Source organism: Chiloscyllium plagiosum, unplaced genomic scaffold (genome assembly GCF_037043375.1).
Source record: "Chiloscyllium plagiosum isolate Xiang-an unplaced genomic scaffold, Cpla_swu_hap1 HiC_scaffold_28, whole genome shotgun sequence".
Classification (NCBI taxonomy): domain Eukaryota; kingdom Metazoa; phylum Chordata; class Chondrichthyes; order Orectolobiformes; family Hemiscylliidae; genus Chiloscyllium; species Chiloscyllium plagiosum.
In genome coordinates this window covers 28,316,388-28,334,136 of record NW_028270166.1, presented here as the reverse complement: position 1 = coordinate 28,334,136, position 17,749 = coordinate 28,316,388, and the positions used below count along the sequence as shown (strand labels likewise).

The window sequence follows — 17,749 nt, the reverse complement described above, 5'->3', positions numbered from 1 at the left end:
GACAATCACACCTTAACGCCTACATCATTATCAAAACATGTAAGGTGTTGTTCTCAACGTTGCAATAAGCCTTGCTAAATGTCTGACGCAATTCAGACACATTCCATGTGACAGCCCATTTTGTTCAGGCACCTATAACATTCTGCACTGGCTTTACAGCCTCGGTATTAGACAAAGTCACAGAAAAAGAGTTTTCAGTGTTTTGAAGAAAATGGTTTAGATGTCTATGCACATTTATACAGGATTACTTAGAATCATCATGGAATCTCTACAGTGTGGAAGCAGACCGTTCAGCCCATTGAGTCCACACTGATGTTCCAGAGAGCATCCTACTCCCTGCCCTATCCCAGTAACCCTGCATTTTCCTTGAATAATCCACCAAGCCTACACATCCCTGGATACTACAGGGTAATTTAGCATGGCCAATTAACCTAACCTGCACATCTTTGACTATGGGAGGAAACCAGAGCACCTGGAGGAAACCCACGCAGACACAGGGAGAATGTGCAAACTCCACACAGACAGTGGTGAAATAATGCGGCAAAGTACTGATATGCTTCATCATTCTTTTTAAAAACATCTTTTATTTTGCCAATTATCTCCCTTTCTTTCTTCTTCTGGCTGAACTGGTTCCATCCTCCCCAAGGGATTGCTTATGGTTTCCACAAGACTTCTCATCCAAATTACCACTATTTCTTTGAGTTGAAATGTATCAGCATCCTACTTAACTAATGTTAGTAAGCTAGTTAGTAATTTTAAAGATTGCAACAGGTTTTGTAAAAATATTTAGAAAGTAAGTGAAGGTCAAGAGTGGACATTGGACCACTGGAAAATGAAGCTGGAGAAGTAGTAATGATTAGATTCCCGACAGTATGGAATCGAAGAAAAGATTGCAGAATACTTGTAAGTGTGTGGTAAAATTGGCTGAGTCAGCATGGCTTCACCAAGGGAGGTCATGCCTGACAAAACTGTTCAAATTCTTTGAAGAGGTAATGAGCATGTTAGACAAAGGAGAGCCAGTGGACATGATCTATTTGATTTCCAGAAGGCCTTTGACGAGGTACTGCACAGAAGTCTGCTAAATAAGATGAGAGCCCATGGTGTTAGGGCAAGGTACTGGCAGGGATAGAGGATTTTCTGACTGGCAGAAGCAGAGAGTAGGGATAACAGGCTCTTTTTCAGGATGGCAGCCAGTGAGTAGTGGAGTTCTGCAGGGGTCAGTGTTGGAACCACAACTATTCACATTATACATTAATGATCTGGGCAAAGGGCAGTGTTACTAAGTTGCCAGATGACACAAAGGTCGAGGGACCGATAGTGTTGAGGAATGGGGGAGACTGCAGAAGGATTTGGACAAGCTAGGAGAATGGGCAAAGAAATGGCAGGTGGAATATAATGTGGGAAAATGTGAGCAATCCCTTGGGGAGGATGGAACCAGTTCAGTCAGAAGAAGAAAGAAAGGGAGATAATTGGCAAAATAAAAGATGTTTTTAAAAAGAATACTGAAGCATATCAGTATTTTGCCGCATTATTTCATCTTTAGTTGTTTAGATACCCAGTATGGTTAACAATTAGTTGGTTAGAGCTGGCTCAGTGATTAGCACTGCTGTCTCACATCGCCAACGACGAGAGTTCAATTCCACCCCTGGGCCACTATCTGTGTGGAGTTTGCATTTTGGTAGGAGGAATCGAGGTGTAGACTATTTTCTAAACATGGAACAGTTTCAGAAATCTGAGGCACAAAAGGACTTGGGAGTCCTCGTTCAGAATTCTCTTAAGGCTAACATGCAGATTCAGTTGACAGTTAGGAAGGTAAAGCAATATTAACATTCACTTCAAGAGGGCTAGAATAAAAGAGCAGCGATGTACTGCTGAGGCTTTGTAAGGATCTGGTCAGACTGCATTTGGAATATTATGAGCAGTTTTGCACCGCGTATCTAAGGAAGGATGTGCTGGCATTGGAGGGGGTCTGCAGGAAGTTTACAAGAATGAATCTGGGGATGAAGGGCTTGTCATATGAGGAGCAGTTGAGGACTCTGAGTCTGTACTCAATGGAGTTTAAAAGGGTGAAGGGAGATCTGATGGCAACTTACAGAATACTGAGAGGCTTGGATAGAGTGGACATGGAGAAACTGTTTCCAGTAATGGGGAGACTAGGACCCGAGAGTGCAGCCTTAGAGCAGGGATGACCTTTTTGAACTGAAATGAAGAGGAATTTCTTCAGCCAGTGGGTTGTGAATCTGTAGAACTCATTGTAGGAGTGGTGGCCAATTCATTGTGTATTAAGACAGACATAGGTAGTCCTTGATTTGTAAGGGAATCAAGGGTAATGGGTAGAAGGCAGAAATGGGTTTGAGAAATATATTAGCCATGATTAAATGGTGGAGCAGACAGAATGGTCTAATTCTGCACCTGTCTTATGGTGTTATGGTCTACTGGCGTTCACTGAGCTTAATTTTATTCCCGTAACACTTAACATCTTTCTAGAATCTACCTTTTCTAAGTCCATCATAAGATAATTTCTCATTCTTCTAAACACTAATGAGTATCAACCAAACCTACTTACCCTTTTTTCATAGGACCCATTCCAGGAATCAGTCTCATGAATTTTCTATAGTTTCTCTCCATTTAAATAATATTCTGCTTTTCTCTTCTTACTGCTAAATTGGACAAACTCACATTTTCCCATATTATATTTGATCTGTCACAATTTTGTTCACACACTTAACCTGCCCATATCCCTCTGCAGATTTTTTGTATGCTCCTTAAAACTTGCTTTCCAACCAATCTTTGTATCATCAGCAAATTTGGCTGCAATAAATCATCCAAGTCATTAAACGCATCATAAATAGTTAAGGCCCAGCCCTGATTGCTGTGGCACTCTCCTTGTTATGGTTTTGTTAATCTGAAAATTATCCGTTTATTGTGACTTTCTGTTTCCTGTTAGTTACTCAATCCGCTAACCATGTTAATATATCACCTAAAAACCATGAATTGTTATTTTCTGCAATAAACTTTTATGCGGCACCACATCAAATTCCTTTTAGAAATCTAAATACATCACACCTACTTGTACTACTTTATCAACTGTGTTTGTTGCATCCTCAAAGGACGCTAATGAGTTTATCAACTATTATTTCCTGATCACAAAACCATATTGCCCTTATCCTGATCATACTATGATTTTCTAAATGTACTGCTGCTACTTCCTTAATAAAGATTCTCGTATTTGTCCTAAAGACAGAGGGTAGACTAACTGACATATTGTTACCTCCTTGAAGAAAAATACAACATTTGTGGTTTTGCAATTCTGTGGAACTTGCCCCCAAAACCAATGGAATTTTGGAAAATTACGAGCTATACATGTCCTATTTCTGAGGCTGGAAAAAGAAACATGTGCAACCCTTTCATTTTTTGCATTATCAGGGATCTTGAGGAGGTATAGCTCTCCATTGCAGTCACTTTGCTAGAGTCGACCTGTCAACAGGCAACACCCTTATCTCCTGAATATAAATTATTTTGATCATTTGAAACTTTGCATTCTTGCATTTGCTCTGATGAATACAACCTGAAAATTTTAGGGAACATGCCTTTCTTTCCAGCAATATTCATGTTTTGTACAACCACATTACCGTTCGAGTGTTTAATCAATCCAAAAACTTTCCAGATACAGGACGACGAGTTCTTCCTATGGATGCAGAGTCATTTGTAAGCCCCTACAGTGACCCTGAAGAGTTAAAAGATAAGACATTGTACCTGAAGAGAGAATGCCTACTAATAGATGAAGTGGAGCTAGGATCTGGCAACTTTGGCTGTGTGAAGAAAGGAGTGTATAGGATGAGAAAGTAAGTAATTTAACTATATAATTTACATATATAAGCCTTGAAAAGTAGCTTGAGGATTCAGTTAATAACCTTAACAATTTCGCCATTCACAGCATCTGTCATGGCCGTCAAGGTAGATGTAACAATCGGCAGAAAACTAAATGATCAAAGAGGTGACAGACTGTCTAGTAAACAGCATAACAGCAGATCAAGGTAGATACAAAGTAAATTAGGAGAAAAAAAAACATTAGAGAAAGTGGTACTAAGGAAAAACAAAACAATAAAACTTATTAGAAAGACAAATTGTTGTTGTCAATCTGGTTAAAAGAAAGAAACCAGAAGTGACTAAGACAATAAAAGATTTCCAATCTTGTACATGTGCATTTTTCTTGAGCTTGTTCAATTCCTATTTACTGTTTTTATTTTTTTATTCAGGAAACAGATCGATGTCGCTATTAAAGTACTGAAAAATGATAATGAGAAATCTTTAAAGGAAGAATTAATGAAAGAGGCAGAATTTATGCAGAAACTGGACAATCCTTACATTGTGCGAATGATTGGAGTGTGTCAAGCAGAAAATCTGATGTTGGTGATGGAGATGGCTTCGGGAGGTCCCCTCAACAAATTTTTGTCTTCCAAAAAGTGAGCATTTGAGCTAACAGTAAATTTTTGGCTTTAAGTACACAGATTCCTCATTGAGATACATCCTGCACTCTTAAGAATAGAGAGCTCAGTCAAAGTCTGGCAAAAGTTAAAAGCCTCCTCCATGATAAACCATAAGAATGCAATTGGAGTTTAACAGACACGAATAAGCTGCCATTGCTTGTCCATACAGGACCCAGTTAGTGTTTTATCACCAGGCAAATTTATTGTTGAGGTGCATATTTGTCACTTTGAGTTGATACTGTGGACACTTGATTACGGATACGGAGAATCATTGAGTCATAGAGTATAGAGCATGGAAACAGACCATTCGGATCAACTCGTATATGCCAACCAGGTTTCCAAAACTGAACTTGTCTCACTTGTCTGCATTTGGCCCATATCCTGCTAAACTTTTCCTATTCATGTATCTGTTCAAATGTCTTTGAAATATTGTAATTGTACCCGCCTTTACCACTTCGTCTGGCAGCTCGCTCCAAATATGCACAACCCTCTGTGTGACAAAAGTTGCCTCTCAGGTCCCTTTTAATTCTTTCCCCTCTCAGCTTAAACCTCTAGCTTTGGTCTCCCCTATGCTGGGGAAAATAACTTGGTTATTCACCTTATCTCTACCCCTCATGATTTTCTAAACATCTATCAGGTCACCCCTCAGCCTCCTGTGCTCCAGGGAATAAAGTCCCAGCCTATCCAACCTCTTCCTATAACTCAAACCTTCTAGTTTTGGTAGCATCCTTGTAAATCTTTTTTTACACTTTTTCCAGTTCAGGGATATTCTTCCAATAATAACATCCTTCCAATATTGGGGCAACTGGAATTGTATGCTGTACTCCATACCTCTGTAGATTTTATTTAGTCAACCTGTTCAGATGTGTTATGATAAACCTTTGGAATAGATGGACTTGAACCTGTGCCTTCTGGCTCAAGTAGAGATACTACTACTGTGCCACAAGAGCCCCATGATACTGCCATGTGTTTGTTTAGATTAGCTACACTGCCTGATAAAAACATCAGTCAGAAGGAGCATAGCAGAGATTCCAAGTAAATTATTGATCCAATCTGGATTTAGCCTCCTGATGCAGAGAAGAGACCATCGTGAGCCCCAAAACAATATATTGGAAGAACTTTGGTTTCAGGAATGTAATGCTATAAATACATCTCATTTGAAAACTCGGAGCTTTTGCAGGTTTCAAAACAAAAATAATAAAAGCAGCCATTTATAATCAGTCTCAATCTTGTCTGAAACATTAGAATTAATTGGCCAATATCCTCCAGTATCAGCAAATGACTAGATATTTTGGAAAGGCCCTTTTTTGAGTAGCATTTGTGTCTAACGTCAAATTTCGAAGTATGTTTGTCACTGATTAGTAAATCAACTTTCGAATTATGTTGTAAAACTTACAAATGAGTCAGTTTCAGTGGTTTACTGAAAATTAAACCACAAATGATCTGAATAGCTGGTTTGCCCTTTTGTTTAATCAGTTTAATACGTCTAATCTTTGTGACACTGTCAACATGTTTGTCTACCCTTAAGTTTCAAGCTAGATCAAATCTTTTTTGGGCTGCCAAGATCTTATTGGTATTCCTGCTTTATTGACTTTCAATTATTACAACATCTCCATATTGTTTTTACTGTGTTCCTGTAATAACGTTGCACTTTAAAATATAAATTTTTAATGTTAGCCTGGCCTATCATTTGCTACATAATGATGACACACATACTAACATTGTCTGTAGCTTAGAAACCCAGAAAAGTTAAAATAATTACTGGGGTGAGTTCTGTTGTGGTGAGTCCTGCAAATGTTCTAGACCAAAGTCAAACTGTCTATGTCTTTTCATGGTTTTACAGTGAATATTTGATTTTGTATATTGTCCATTCTCAATATCTTACAACTGGAAAAATACAATTGAGAATTAAATATTGTTTCGTCAAAGGTAACTTTCAAATACTTGCCAATGGCAGAAAATACTTCTAGCAGATTATTTAAAAAGAAGCCTTTCCTAATCTATTTTTTCATTAGAGAAAAGGTCAACATAGACAATGTTGTCGAATTACTCCATCAAGTGTCAATGGGAATGAAGTATCTGGAGGAAAATCATTTTGTGCACAGGGATCTTGCTGCCAGAAATGTCCTGCTGGTCAATCAACATTATGCCAAGATTAGTGATTTTGGATTGTCCAAAGCAATAGGTGCTGATGACAGCTACTACAAGGTAAACCTCATGGTAATCCAGTCAAAGTAATCACTGAGTGTCTGGGGCTGAATAACTAGACATTATTTTGTGGAATGTAGTTCTGGAAACTTCACTAGGTGCAATGCAGAGGTCCCTTCATTCTTGTCAGTGTGTATTCAGAAAATATTATGAATCCAAAGGTATGAATATTTACAAAATAAAATGGCTAATTCTGTGGCTATTGTATCCTGTTGTCTGAGGATAAACTGATCCGTTTGCCCAAATGTCACAGAGGTTTCTTCTTCAATGTCCAGTCTGCTGAAGGTAAAGACATTAAGACCATGAAAAAGCTTTTCTAACAATACTCTTGGCTCCTGTCTTGGAACTTTTCAGTTGTTTAGATTGGATAGATCCTTGGACAGTGGTTGTTTAAATGTTAACCTGATGATTTGTTCATTTGTTAATATGGTACTTATTATTCAAACATGATCGTATACAACAATTGTCCTCATGTGCCATAAGCATAGATCCACACAAACTGGGATCACTGGATTGTAAAGGAAATGAGAGCCTGGCCAATTTGCACCTTCTAATATGACAAGCAACTTGCATGCATATAATGCTTTTAATATGGAATAAGTTCGCTTGCAGAGGAAGAATAGATGTTTACCCTTTACAGGGCCCCAGATCCCACTTAACCACCCTCTAACTCTGAGGCTGCAGGTTGTCTGAAGGGTCCTTCCTGATTCCAGTCTTGACCTGCAAAAAAAGTCAACTATTTGGGTAAAATGCAGCCCTTTTTTTTCAGATTGATGTCCATTCATCAGATTTTTGTCATATTAACTCAATTATGTTCTTCAAAGACACTGCTGGACATACTGAGTGTATCTGAATTGTTTTGCATTTGTTACAAATTTTCAGAATCTCTGATATTTTGCATGTGGATGAAAGGGAAATATATTGGGAAATTACGTATCATCTCAATATTCTTTACTGAGCAGCAAAGTGGGCAAAAGAAAGTTCAGATGGGCGAGTCAATAAATATCACATCCAATTTCACCTATTTGTTCTGTATCATGTTACCTTGATTAAAACTGGCACTATTCTGTCACACATAATTCAGTAACTCCCAAAATACTGAAATCACACTGTCTCACAAAGGAATCACTTGGGAAATAACTTTCGAATTAGACTTTTTACTTCTGATTCGTCCTAGGCTCGAACTGCTGGGAAATGGCCAGTCAAGTGGTATGCACCAGAGTGTATAAATTTCCGAAAATTTTCAAGCAAGGCTGATGTCTGGAGCTTTGGTATTACTATGTGGGAAGCATTGACTTATGGACAAAAACCATATAAGGTAAATCCTGTTTGTGTGGTCTTGTGAGTGAAATTTGTTTCACCTCAGATCATGCTCAATGCAGTTGAATTCTTTTCCAATGGAACAACTTTCAATTTGCACAAACAGTTATATTTATCTAAATGACTGACTAGAAAGTAATTATCTAAATGTAATTCTGGGATGAAGAAAATCTATTCAGATCTCAAAGCATCGGTCATTGTGCACATTATCAGATCATTTCAAGCTCTTTCAGGTGACTGTAACTATTTATGTACTAATTTTTGTTAAATTTATCTTGTTACTGTTTTTAAAGCAAATATTCGTTTAGCTTTCTTTCCGTTGCCACCATGCCACAACCACACTCACCCTGACCTTATATCTTTCAGTTCCATTAATTTATGAGTATTATTTGTCTGTCTGGTGATAACCTTATTTATAGCAACTATCAGATTTTTAATTTAAGCCAAAGAACAATAAAGCTGAGAAAACATCATCGAACTAGTCAATGCTCGTGCAATCCGTTAGATACAGGGTTCAATCGCTCACATCATCTTAAGCAGCCATATGGAGGCAGAGCAAAATGAAATGGAGGCCAATGTTAGAAAATAAAACTACTGAAAAATTTCCCCAACTCCTTAAGACAATCTCCAGGCAAGTTGATGCATTTAGATTACTTACAGTGTGGAAACAGGCCCTTCGGCCCAACAAGTCCACAGCAACCCACCGACGCGTAACCCACCCAGACCCATTCCCCCCTATATTTACCCCTTCATCTAACAGTACGGGCAATTTAGCATGGCCAATTCACCTAACCTGCACATTTTTGGACTGTGGGAGGAAACCGGAGCACCCGGAGAAAACCCACGCAGACACGGGGAGAATGTGCAAACTCCACACAGAGAGTCGCCAGAGGCGGGAATTGAACCCAGGTCTCTGGCACTGTGAGGCAGCAGTGCTAACCACTGTGCCACCATGCCGCCCAAGCACAGTGCATTCCTAAGCATTGTATCTTCCTTCCCATTCAAAATCCTTCAGGACTGGAAAATACCATTTCTATGCATCAAGTGATCTTGTAACAATCTTCCTCCTCCATTTTATTTTCACGAAGAGCGAAAAGTTGAATAGGAATACGAGTGAGCCATTCAAGACTGTTGCACCTCCTCTGTCATTTAGTACAATCATGGCTGGCCCAACACTTCAATATCTTTTACCCACACTATCGCTATACATTTTCAAGACATTGATAAAATTTTATCAACCTCTACTTTTAAAATATTCAAAGTCTGAGCTCCTACAACTTTCTGGGGTACAGAATCCAAAGGTTTATCACTCTCTGAGTAAAAACATTTCTCCTCATCTCCATCCTAAATGGAATCCTCTTATTTTTAAATTATGTCCCCAGCTCTAAGTTCCCAAACAGGGAAAACACACTCCCTGCATCTGCTCTAATTGTTCCTTTAAGAATTTTGTAGATTTCAATGAGGCCACCTCTTTGATGCTCTAGAGAACACAAGCTCTCTTCATCAGCCTGTCCTGCCAACCCAAGTCTGATGAACTTTTGTTGCACTTTCTCTTTGGCAATAATGTCTTTCCTGAACTAAAGAAACCAAAACTGCACAAGGTCTACATTTTGTGTAGTCTAACCAAGCTCCTATTCAATTTAGGAAAGACTTCACTACTTCTGAACAGAAATCCTCCTTGCAATCAAAGCTAACATTCCATAATATTCTAACATACCTAACAGCTAGCTGCATCTTTATTTTAGGCTTCAGTGTCTTATTGACAAGGGCACCCAAGTACCTTGACACATCTAACACTTTCTAATTCCTCACCATGATGTGGAGATGCTGGTGTTGGACTGGGTTGGACAAGGTTAAAAATCACACAACACCAGGCTATTGTCCAATGCTTTTGGAGCACTGCTCCTTCATCAGGTAGATAGTGGAGTAGGATCATAAGACACAGAATTTATAGCAAAAGATCAATATCATACACTGATGCGATATAGTAAACAAACCTAGATTGCTGTTAGGTGGGAACCCATTGCTGAAAAATATTTAGAATATACTGTAAAAGTCCTGGTTATAAATTAATCAGATTTTCAATTTTTAAGTCATTTTCTGCAGGCAGTAAATCTGAATCTTTTTTTGCAGAAAATGAAAGGCCCAGAAGTTGTTAGTTTTATTGAGCAAGGAGGCCGATTGGACCGTCCTCCTGAGTGCCCAGATGAAATGCATGAATTGATGCAGAAGTGTTGGATTTACAAGTAAGTTTGAATCGATTTTCATCTTCAGATTAATAAGTGAATGATAGTTGTATGAATCTCTCAGAACAGGTATTCAGTCATTAATCATCAAGGACCATTTGGATAGGATAGAGTTACACTAGTTATATTTTATGAGGAAGGAGTTCTGGTGCATATATGTTTGTTTTCTATTTTTCATTAATGTAATGTGGAGATCACTGACTTTATGTAAACATGTTATATTATCAACTTTCTCGGCTGGCCATTCTGTTTCTGATCTGATGCAGGTCCTTATGCAGGCACGACTTGCTGAATGGCCTGATGTCCCAAGCAAGGCAGCTCCTTCTCTATCTTTCTTACAAACTGCAGCAGTCCAGATACTGTGGACACTCCAAATTCTTTTTCTATCTAAATTCAGAAAATAAATATCGGAATATGTGCGATAGAACGCTAGCAGCTTGTTATCTGCAACACTGCCTCTTTACGTATTTCGCAGAATTGTAACAATATAACAGAATGTAATCTTGATTTCACTGGCCACAGGTAATCAGCAATAAATCTCTTTTGTGATAAGTATGAGACTCAGAAGTTGCAAATTGCACAACAAGGCCATCATCTTCTGTTCAAATAAAATCAATGCTGCACTACTTGTAGTAATAAAAGTGTTCAGAGATTCCAATTTTTTTACTGAATTAAGCAGAATCTGGAGCCCAAAGAACTATGCTGTTGGACGGCAATTGAGGTAAAGTCATGAAAACCAATGTTATCAATGTCTCTTAGACTTTGAACTCATCCATAACCATGACAGAAAATGAGAAGGTTAGACAGAAAAGGCTATTCATTCAATCTTATATGAGTCACTATATCGTCTTGATCCTGCACAGGTCTTGACTTAGCTTGTTTACAAAAAACATTTACATTCCTATAAAAGTAATTATTTCTATGCAGATTACAGTTACACATTTTTCATGTTTCACATCCAAATGAGGTGTTAGTAAATGTGTGACAGTGGAGTATGTTGGTGTGGAATGTGCCTTATCTCTAATATGTGGCTAAATGCATACATACATTCAAGAATCGCATGGCAGTGCTGTTCTTGACTATATGCGTCTCTTGATAATTATTTTTAGAAGTGGTTTTGTGGCAGCAGAGATGCTAAGCTTGTAATATTTTAAGAGGTCTTTACAAAATGGTTTTCAATAAAGTATGTTAAACTCTATGTCAAAAGTTATAACATGCGATAATTTGCTCAATTATCATATATTCTTATATTTGTCTAAATACAGTCCAAAATGACAGTCAATGTGGAAATTAATTTCTCAATAGGTCTATTGCACTTGGCACAAACATCTGTTCTAGCTAAAACAGGAAACTGCACAATCTTTAATAACTGGATTAACTTGAGAAAAATAGAGAAACACACCAGTGCTTGGTTATGTGCAACTTGGCACAAAAGAACCAGGAAATTAGATTGATTTAAAATCTCTCTTTATTCAGCTAGCACCTATACTTTTAGAAGAATAGCCTTCTGAGTGATCAGTGCTATCTCCAATAGTGCAGTTCTTTCAACATCTGCATTAAAAGGAAGTGTTCTCCACATGTTATTGTGAATAGCACTGAAACTTCACTGTTGTCGCCACAATATCATTTTTATGATGAACTGCGATGCCCTATTCTACTTTAAATTTCTTCTTCCAGAGAGCTATATATCAAAATCCATGTCAAGCAAACCACATATATAGGTGGTATAATGAATAAAAGAGATGTTAATATTAATTTAGTCATGGTAGGAGGTCTTTTACTAATGGGCCCAAAGTTGGCTGAAGTATTGGGTCTCCATTTCAGCGGTCAGTAGGACTTACAGGTCACTCTGCTATAACACAAATTTCATTAGCAAGAATGACTATAACACAATTGACAAATTGTGGGCATAGTTTGGATAACACAAACTTTCTACTGAACGGGTATAATGATTTTCTATTAGCAATTGTCTACAGCACGATCTTCTACAGCGGTTTTCTACAGTACAAGGTTGCGGAGGAACACAACTGTTATGCTTTATAGCAGAACACACTGTCTCAGTGGTTAGCACTGCTGCCTCACAGCACCAGGGTCATAGGTTTGAATCCAGCCTTGGATGACTGTCTGTGTGGAGTTTGCACATTCTCCCTGTGTCTGCATGGGTTTCCTCTGGGTGCTCCAGTTTCCTCCCGCAGGCCAGGTGAATTGGCCATGCTAAATTGCCCATAGTGTTACGTGCATTAGTCAGAGGAGAAATGGGTCTGGGTGGGTTACTCTTCGGAGGGTCTTTGTGGACTGGTTGGGCCGAAGGGCCTGTTTCCACACTGTAGGGAATCTAATTTAACAACGAATAAGTGTTGGTTCGCTGACAAATGATTCTAACCTTTAAATCATGGGTTGCTGTCTCTTCAAAGAACCTGTGAACATAACTTGGATAGGGTTTCCCTTCTTTGTAGAAGAATGGTAGTGCTTGAGCCTTCTATACACCCCTCCAACCTAGTCGCATTCTCCTGGTTCAGAGATTGCTAAACACAAAGGGCAAGACTTCTCAATGAGAGGTTGAAAGGAACATAAACAAATGATCAAGGTAGTTGTCCTGAACCTCTTTGTATGTGAGAGCTTCAGAGCAACATGTTATCTCTGATCATCCAGTTTGTTTAAAGTACACCTTTTACATGTCCACACTGCTATTTTTGGACGTCACAACTCTGTTGTGCTACTTTACCACAATAAAAGGCTGTTTAGCAGAGGGGAATTGCGTGCAGTGGTTTGAACAGACTCTTCCTGAAACGCTACAGTTTGTGCCATGCATGCAACACTCAATGGCAATATGCAAAATAAATACATTTGGCTTAACTTTTCTCCTGCTGCCAAAACTAGGGAATTAATGTTAACTAATTTCATGGGAGACAATTTTTAATAATCATTATTTGGAGCAGACATTTGAAGGTAAACAGGGATTGACTGTAAGGATGTTTTGGAAGAATATCACCTAAAGCGTAAATTTTTAAACCAGGGATCCACATGGGATGGGGCAATTTGTATTTAACCACTATTCAATTTAGAGAAATTAGAGTTTGACAGCGACAATATTCTTTGAAAACATTTGTGAATTCTTGAAAGTCTACAGGCAATACCAGGCTTTATATTTGAGGCTGATGGGCACTATATGAGAGTGAAAGAAGCTATTGGCATCCTCTTTTCACAAAGATCGATGTTTAATTTTACTTCTGGCAGTTAAAGCCTTGGTTGATGTAAACAACAAATAATTGTCCAATTTCCAGAATTATTAATACATTTCCTATTGAGGTTGTCAAGAAAGATGGTCAAAGGAGCTTTTTTTAAAGGAGTTGGCATTTATGAAACAGAGCTTTAGTCTCTCTTCAAGCAAATTCTTGTTCAGAAAAATTATTTTTCTGTCCAATTCAGATAGGTGATTGTTACTGAGATAAGGAGGAAGTTCTTCCCAATTAGGGTGGTGATGCTTCGGCATTTTCTACCCTGGAGTGTTGTGGATGTTCGATTATTGAGGTTATTCAAAACAAAGATGGACACATTTAAAGATTGATAAGCATACAAATTAGCAGCAGAATTGGCCATTTAGAAACGAAGTGGGTTGGATTACTGTCACTCATTTAGACACAGGGTCATCCCTGCCTAAAAATATTCAAATACCCCTGAATATACCATCTTCAGGCAGAAAGTTCAAAGTCAAACAACACCTTGAGAGAAAAAAAACTAATTTTGTTCCTGAAACAGCAACTCCTGGACTTGGATTAACCTATGAAATTCTCAGGTCCACCTTGTCAAGAACATTCAGGGTCTTATAGACTTCATTCAAGTCACCCCTTACTTTTCTAAACTCTAGTGGAAACAAACTCAGTCTGAAAAATTCTTTCTCATAAGATAACCCTCTCATTCAGATATCAATTTAGTAAACCTCCTTTGACCTGCTTCCAATAAATTTGCATCCTTAAATAAGGAGACCAAAACTGCAGACAGTATTCAAGATAGTAAAGCTATTGAGAGGTATAGGGATAGTGTGAGAGAATGACCTAGAGGTCTGTGTGGAGTTTGCACATTCTCCTCGTGTTTGCGTGGGTTTCCTCCGGGTGCTCCGGTTTCCTCCCACAGTCCATAGATGAGCAGGTTAGGTGAATTGACCGTGCTAAATTGCCCATTGTGTTCAGGGATGTGTAGGTTAAGTGTATTAGTCAGGGGAAATATAGAATAATAGGGTAGGGGAATGGGTCTGGGTGGACTTGTTGGGTAAAATGACCTGTTTCCACACTGTAGAGGTTCTATGATTCTATGAATGATCAGTCATGATCTCATTGAATGTTGGTGCAGACTTTAGGGAATGAATACTATAGCTGCTATTTCCTATGTTTTCTAATTTCCTTGGGAAGGTTTTACCTCAGCACTCAATTCAGGAAATGTTTTCATATGATTACCACCACTGTGGCTTTTAGTTTTGAGGAAACAAAGTAGGACATAAGTTCTGTTTCTATACCTTGATGTGTCTGCACCTTTCATAGATTAATCCAGGTCCAGGAGTTGCTGTTTCAGGAGAAGAGTAAAGATGAGTGGTGCTGGAAAAGCACAGCAGGTCAGGCAGCATTCGATGAAGGGCTTTTGCCTGAAATGTCGATTTGCCTGCTCCTCGGATGCTGCCTGACCTGCTGTGCTTTTCCAGTACCACTCATCTTGACTCTAATCTCCAGCATCTGCAATACCCACTTCTGCAATGGGAGAAGGTAGATTCTAATAATCTTTGTGACTCCCTGACTTGGGCTTCCCTCAAAATGATAGTGTAGTACATTCAGGCCAGAAAACAAAACCCCTCAAAGTTTGGACAGCCCTTTCAGGACAGTCTACACTTCACAAGAAATGCGCAGATCATGACGAATTGGTTGTGCCACAGGGGCCTTCCTGATCTTTTTTTAATTCATTCATTGGGATTCGGATGTTGTTGGCTGAGCCAAAAACATTTATTATCCATCCCTAATTGCCCTTGAAGAGGTGGTGGAAAACTGCCTTATTGAATTGCTACAATTCATTTGCTGTAGGCAATGCTGTTACAGACAGAGTTCCAGGATTTTGACCCAGCAACACTGAAGGATTAGCAATATATTTCCAAGTGAAGATAGTGAGTGGCTTTGATTTGCACTTGTAGATTGTGGTTTTCTAATGTATCGTTGCCCTTGTCTTTCTGAATAATTCTAGTTGTGTGTTTGGAAGGTGCTATCTAAAGAGCCTTGGGGAAGTTTTGCAGTGCATCCTGTAAATGGAACACAATACTGATGCTGAGGATCAGTGGTGGAGGGAGTAGGTGTTTGTGGATGTGATGCCAATAAAGAGGGTTACTTTGTTCTGGATGGTGTCAAGCTTCTTGAGTGTTGTTGGACCTACACTCATCTAGGCAATTCCTTCACATTCCTGACTTGTGTGGATATACTTTAGGGACTCAGGAGACAAGTTCCTTGCTGTGGAATTCCTAGCCTCCAACCAGCTGTTGTAACCACGGTATTTATATGGTCCAGTACGGTTCTGGTCAATGGTAGCCTCCAAGATACTTATTGTTTGGAATTCAGCTGTCAATTCAGGAAATATTTTCATATGATTGCCCCCACTGTGGCTTTTAGCTTTTAAAAAAATTTAAGACATAAGATGGTAATTCCAGTGACTGTCAAGGGGCAATGGTTAGATTCTTGTTGGATATGGTCAATGCTTGGCACTTCTGTGGTGTGAATGTTGTTTGCCACTTGTTAGTCAAAAACCATATATTATCCAGATCTTGATGTATTTGAACACAAACTATTTCAGAATCTGAGGACGCAATAATCAGCAAACATCCCCACCTCTGACTTTATAAAGAAGTGAAAGACATTGATGAAGATGGTAGGGCTTAGGATACCACCCTGAGGAACTTCTCCTGAAATGTCTTGGAGCTAAGCATCCAACAACTACAATCACCTTCCTTTGTAACAGACCACAAGCCAGTGAATTCATTAATGTGCTAATTTTAAAGCTGTGACTAGTAGACTCATCTGTGTCCCTTCTTGAACAACAAGCCTCCTTCCACTCCTAACCAATGCTCGCACCCCTGAATCATCAAATCAATAGATTGAGAATCGAAAATGTTGGTCCTGTCATCAATAGGTTTCTGCTACTGCTACTTCCTCCTGAAATGCATATCATGAATTACTCAGTGGCTGAGTGACTGAATGAATCAATGAATGAGTAAGGGTGATGATATTCCAGGATCACACAAAGAGAAACTGCTTCTGGGTAACTAATGGTTATGTAAGTGCTTAAAACACAATCTACATTGTGTGAGTTCCCAATGTTTTATAATATTCATTATGGACCCCACGAAAAAATTGAAAAAAATTGCCTTTTGCTTGATGGAAGTCATTGGCTTCACACTTTCTCCTGCTCTTATGCTTCTTTAGCTAGTCAGGTGTCAGTATGATTTTCTTAAGGTTGTGAAATTTCTGTTCCCTTATTGATTCCCAGCTTTGGAATATTGAATTTTCACATCAGAATATTTAATTGTAATTGCAAAATCAACAATTTATGTTCCATTATGTTTGCTTTTAAAGGTGTGAAGATCGACCTGGGTTTGAAGAAGTTGAGAGCACAATGTGTAATTACCACTATCAGATAACACAGAAGGTATCAACAGATAAAGTTCAATAAAATACCCAGGATTATATTACATAAACATTGACATTTCCAATATGTTGCTGTTTCTGTTATCCTTGAGAGTTCTTGTAGGCAGTAGCTATAAAAGCTTCAAGTAATTATAAACCTGGATATTTAGTGTAACTTTTAGTTAATCATTTGATATAACTTCAAACAAATCGTTTTACTTTTTAAATAGTTGATCTACTTTTGTCCTTCTTAAAACTGAAATGATAAGCATCTACTAATGTGACATTTTTGATGTTCGCATTATTCAGGACATTTGTCTGGTTGTTCCAAAGCAATGCTGCAAAATATAACATTTTAACCAGTTAAAATTATCACGTGTTGCATCGATAAAATTATTTGACAATGTTGTATTATATTAATTTTGAAATCATGCAAGAGATCAAAACTTACAATTTTCCCTGTCAATAAATAGTTTGCATAGTTTCTTATGGTGAAATATTCTGAACTTCTAAGATCAATATTTTCACTCAGAATGAAAAATAAAGGAACGTTAAAATCATTGAAAAGAAAATGGTGAATTTGAACCTTGAAGGAAGTGTCCTCTCCAACTGTTCTTGGCAGAAAGGGTAATGATATACTTTTGGCAATTTCTCATCTTGGAAAAGAAGTCTGTGAATAGCAAAGATAGACAGAATGTTATACAGTAAACAGGTGAAATGCCAACACCAGCATATTGGCTTCAACCAGACAGAAAACTGCCAACTAGGGCAGATTATTATGCACTCTATCATGGCAGAAGGAAAGAATGTTTCCAGGGATTCTGTTTCA

The 17,749-nt window shown here is 38.3% G+C and overlaps 1 protein-coding gene across 2 annotated transcripts in view; it reads left to right on the top strand.

Moving 5' to 3' along the window:
- zap70 (zeta chain of T cell receptor associated protein kinase 70) overlaps positions 1–16,991 on the top strand; it is a 102,626-nt gene extending 85,635 nt beyond the window's left edge. For both annotated transcript variants that reach the window (XM_043721105.2, XM_043721106.2), the window contains 6 exons: positions 3,668–3,845; positions 4,260–4,466; positions 6,506–6,698; positions 7,876–8,016; positions 10,152–10,264; positions 16,870–16,991. In XM_043721105.2, the coding sequence (XP_043577040.1) occupies positions 3,668–3,845; positions 4,260–4,466; positions 6,506–6,698; positions 7,876–8,016; positions 10,152–10,264; positions 16,870–16,966 (929 nt within the window). In that variant the 3' untranslated portion in view covers positions 16,967–16,991. The remainder of the gene's footprint in view (positions 1–3,667; positions 3,846–4,259; positions 4,467–6,505; positions 6,699–7,875; positions 8,017–10,151; positions 10,265–16,869) is intronic.
- Positions 16,992–17,749: the final 758 nt, after the last annotated feature.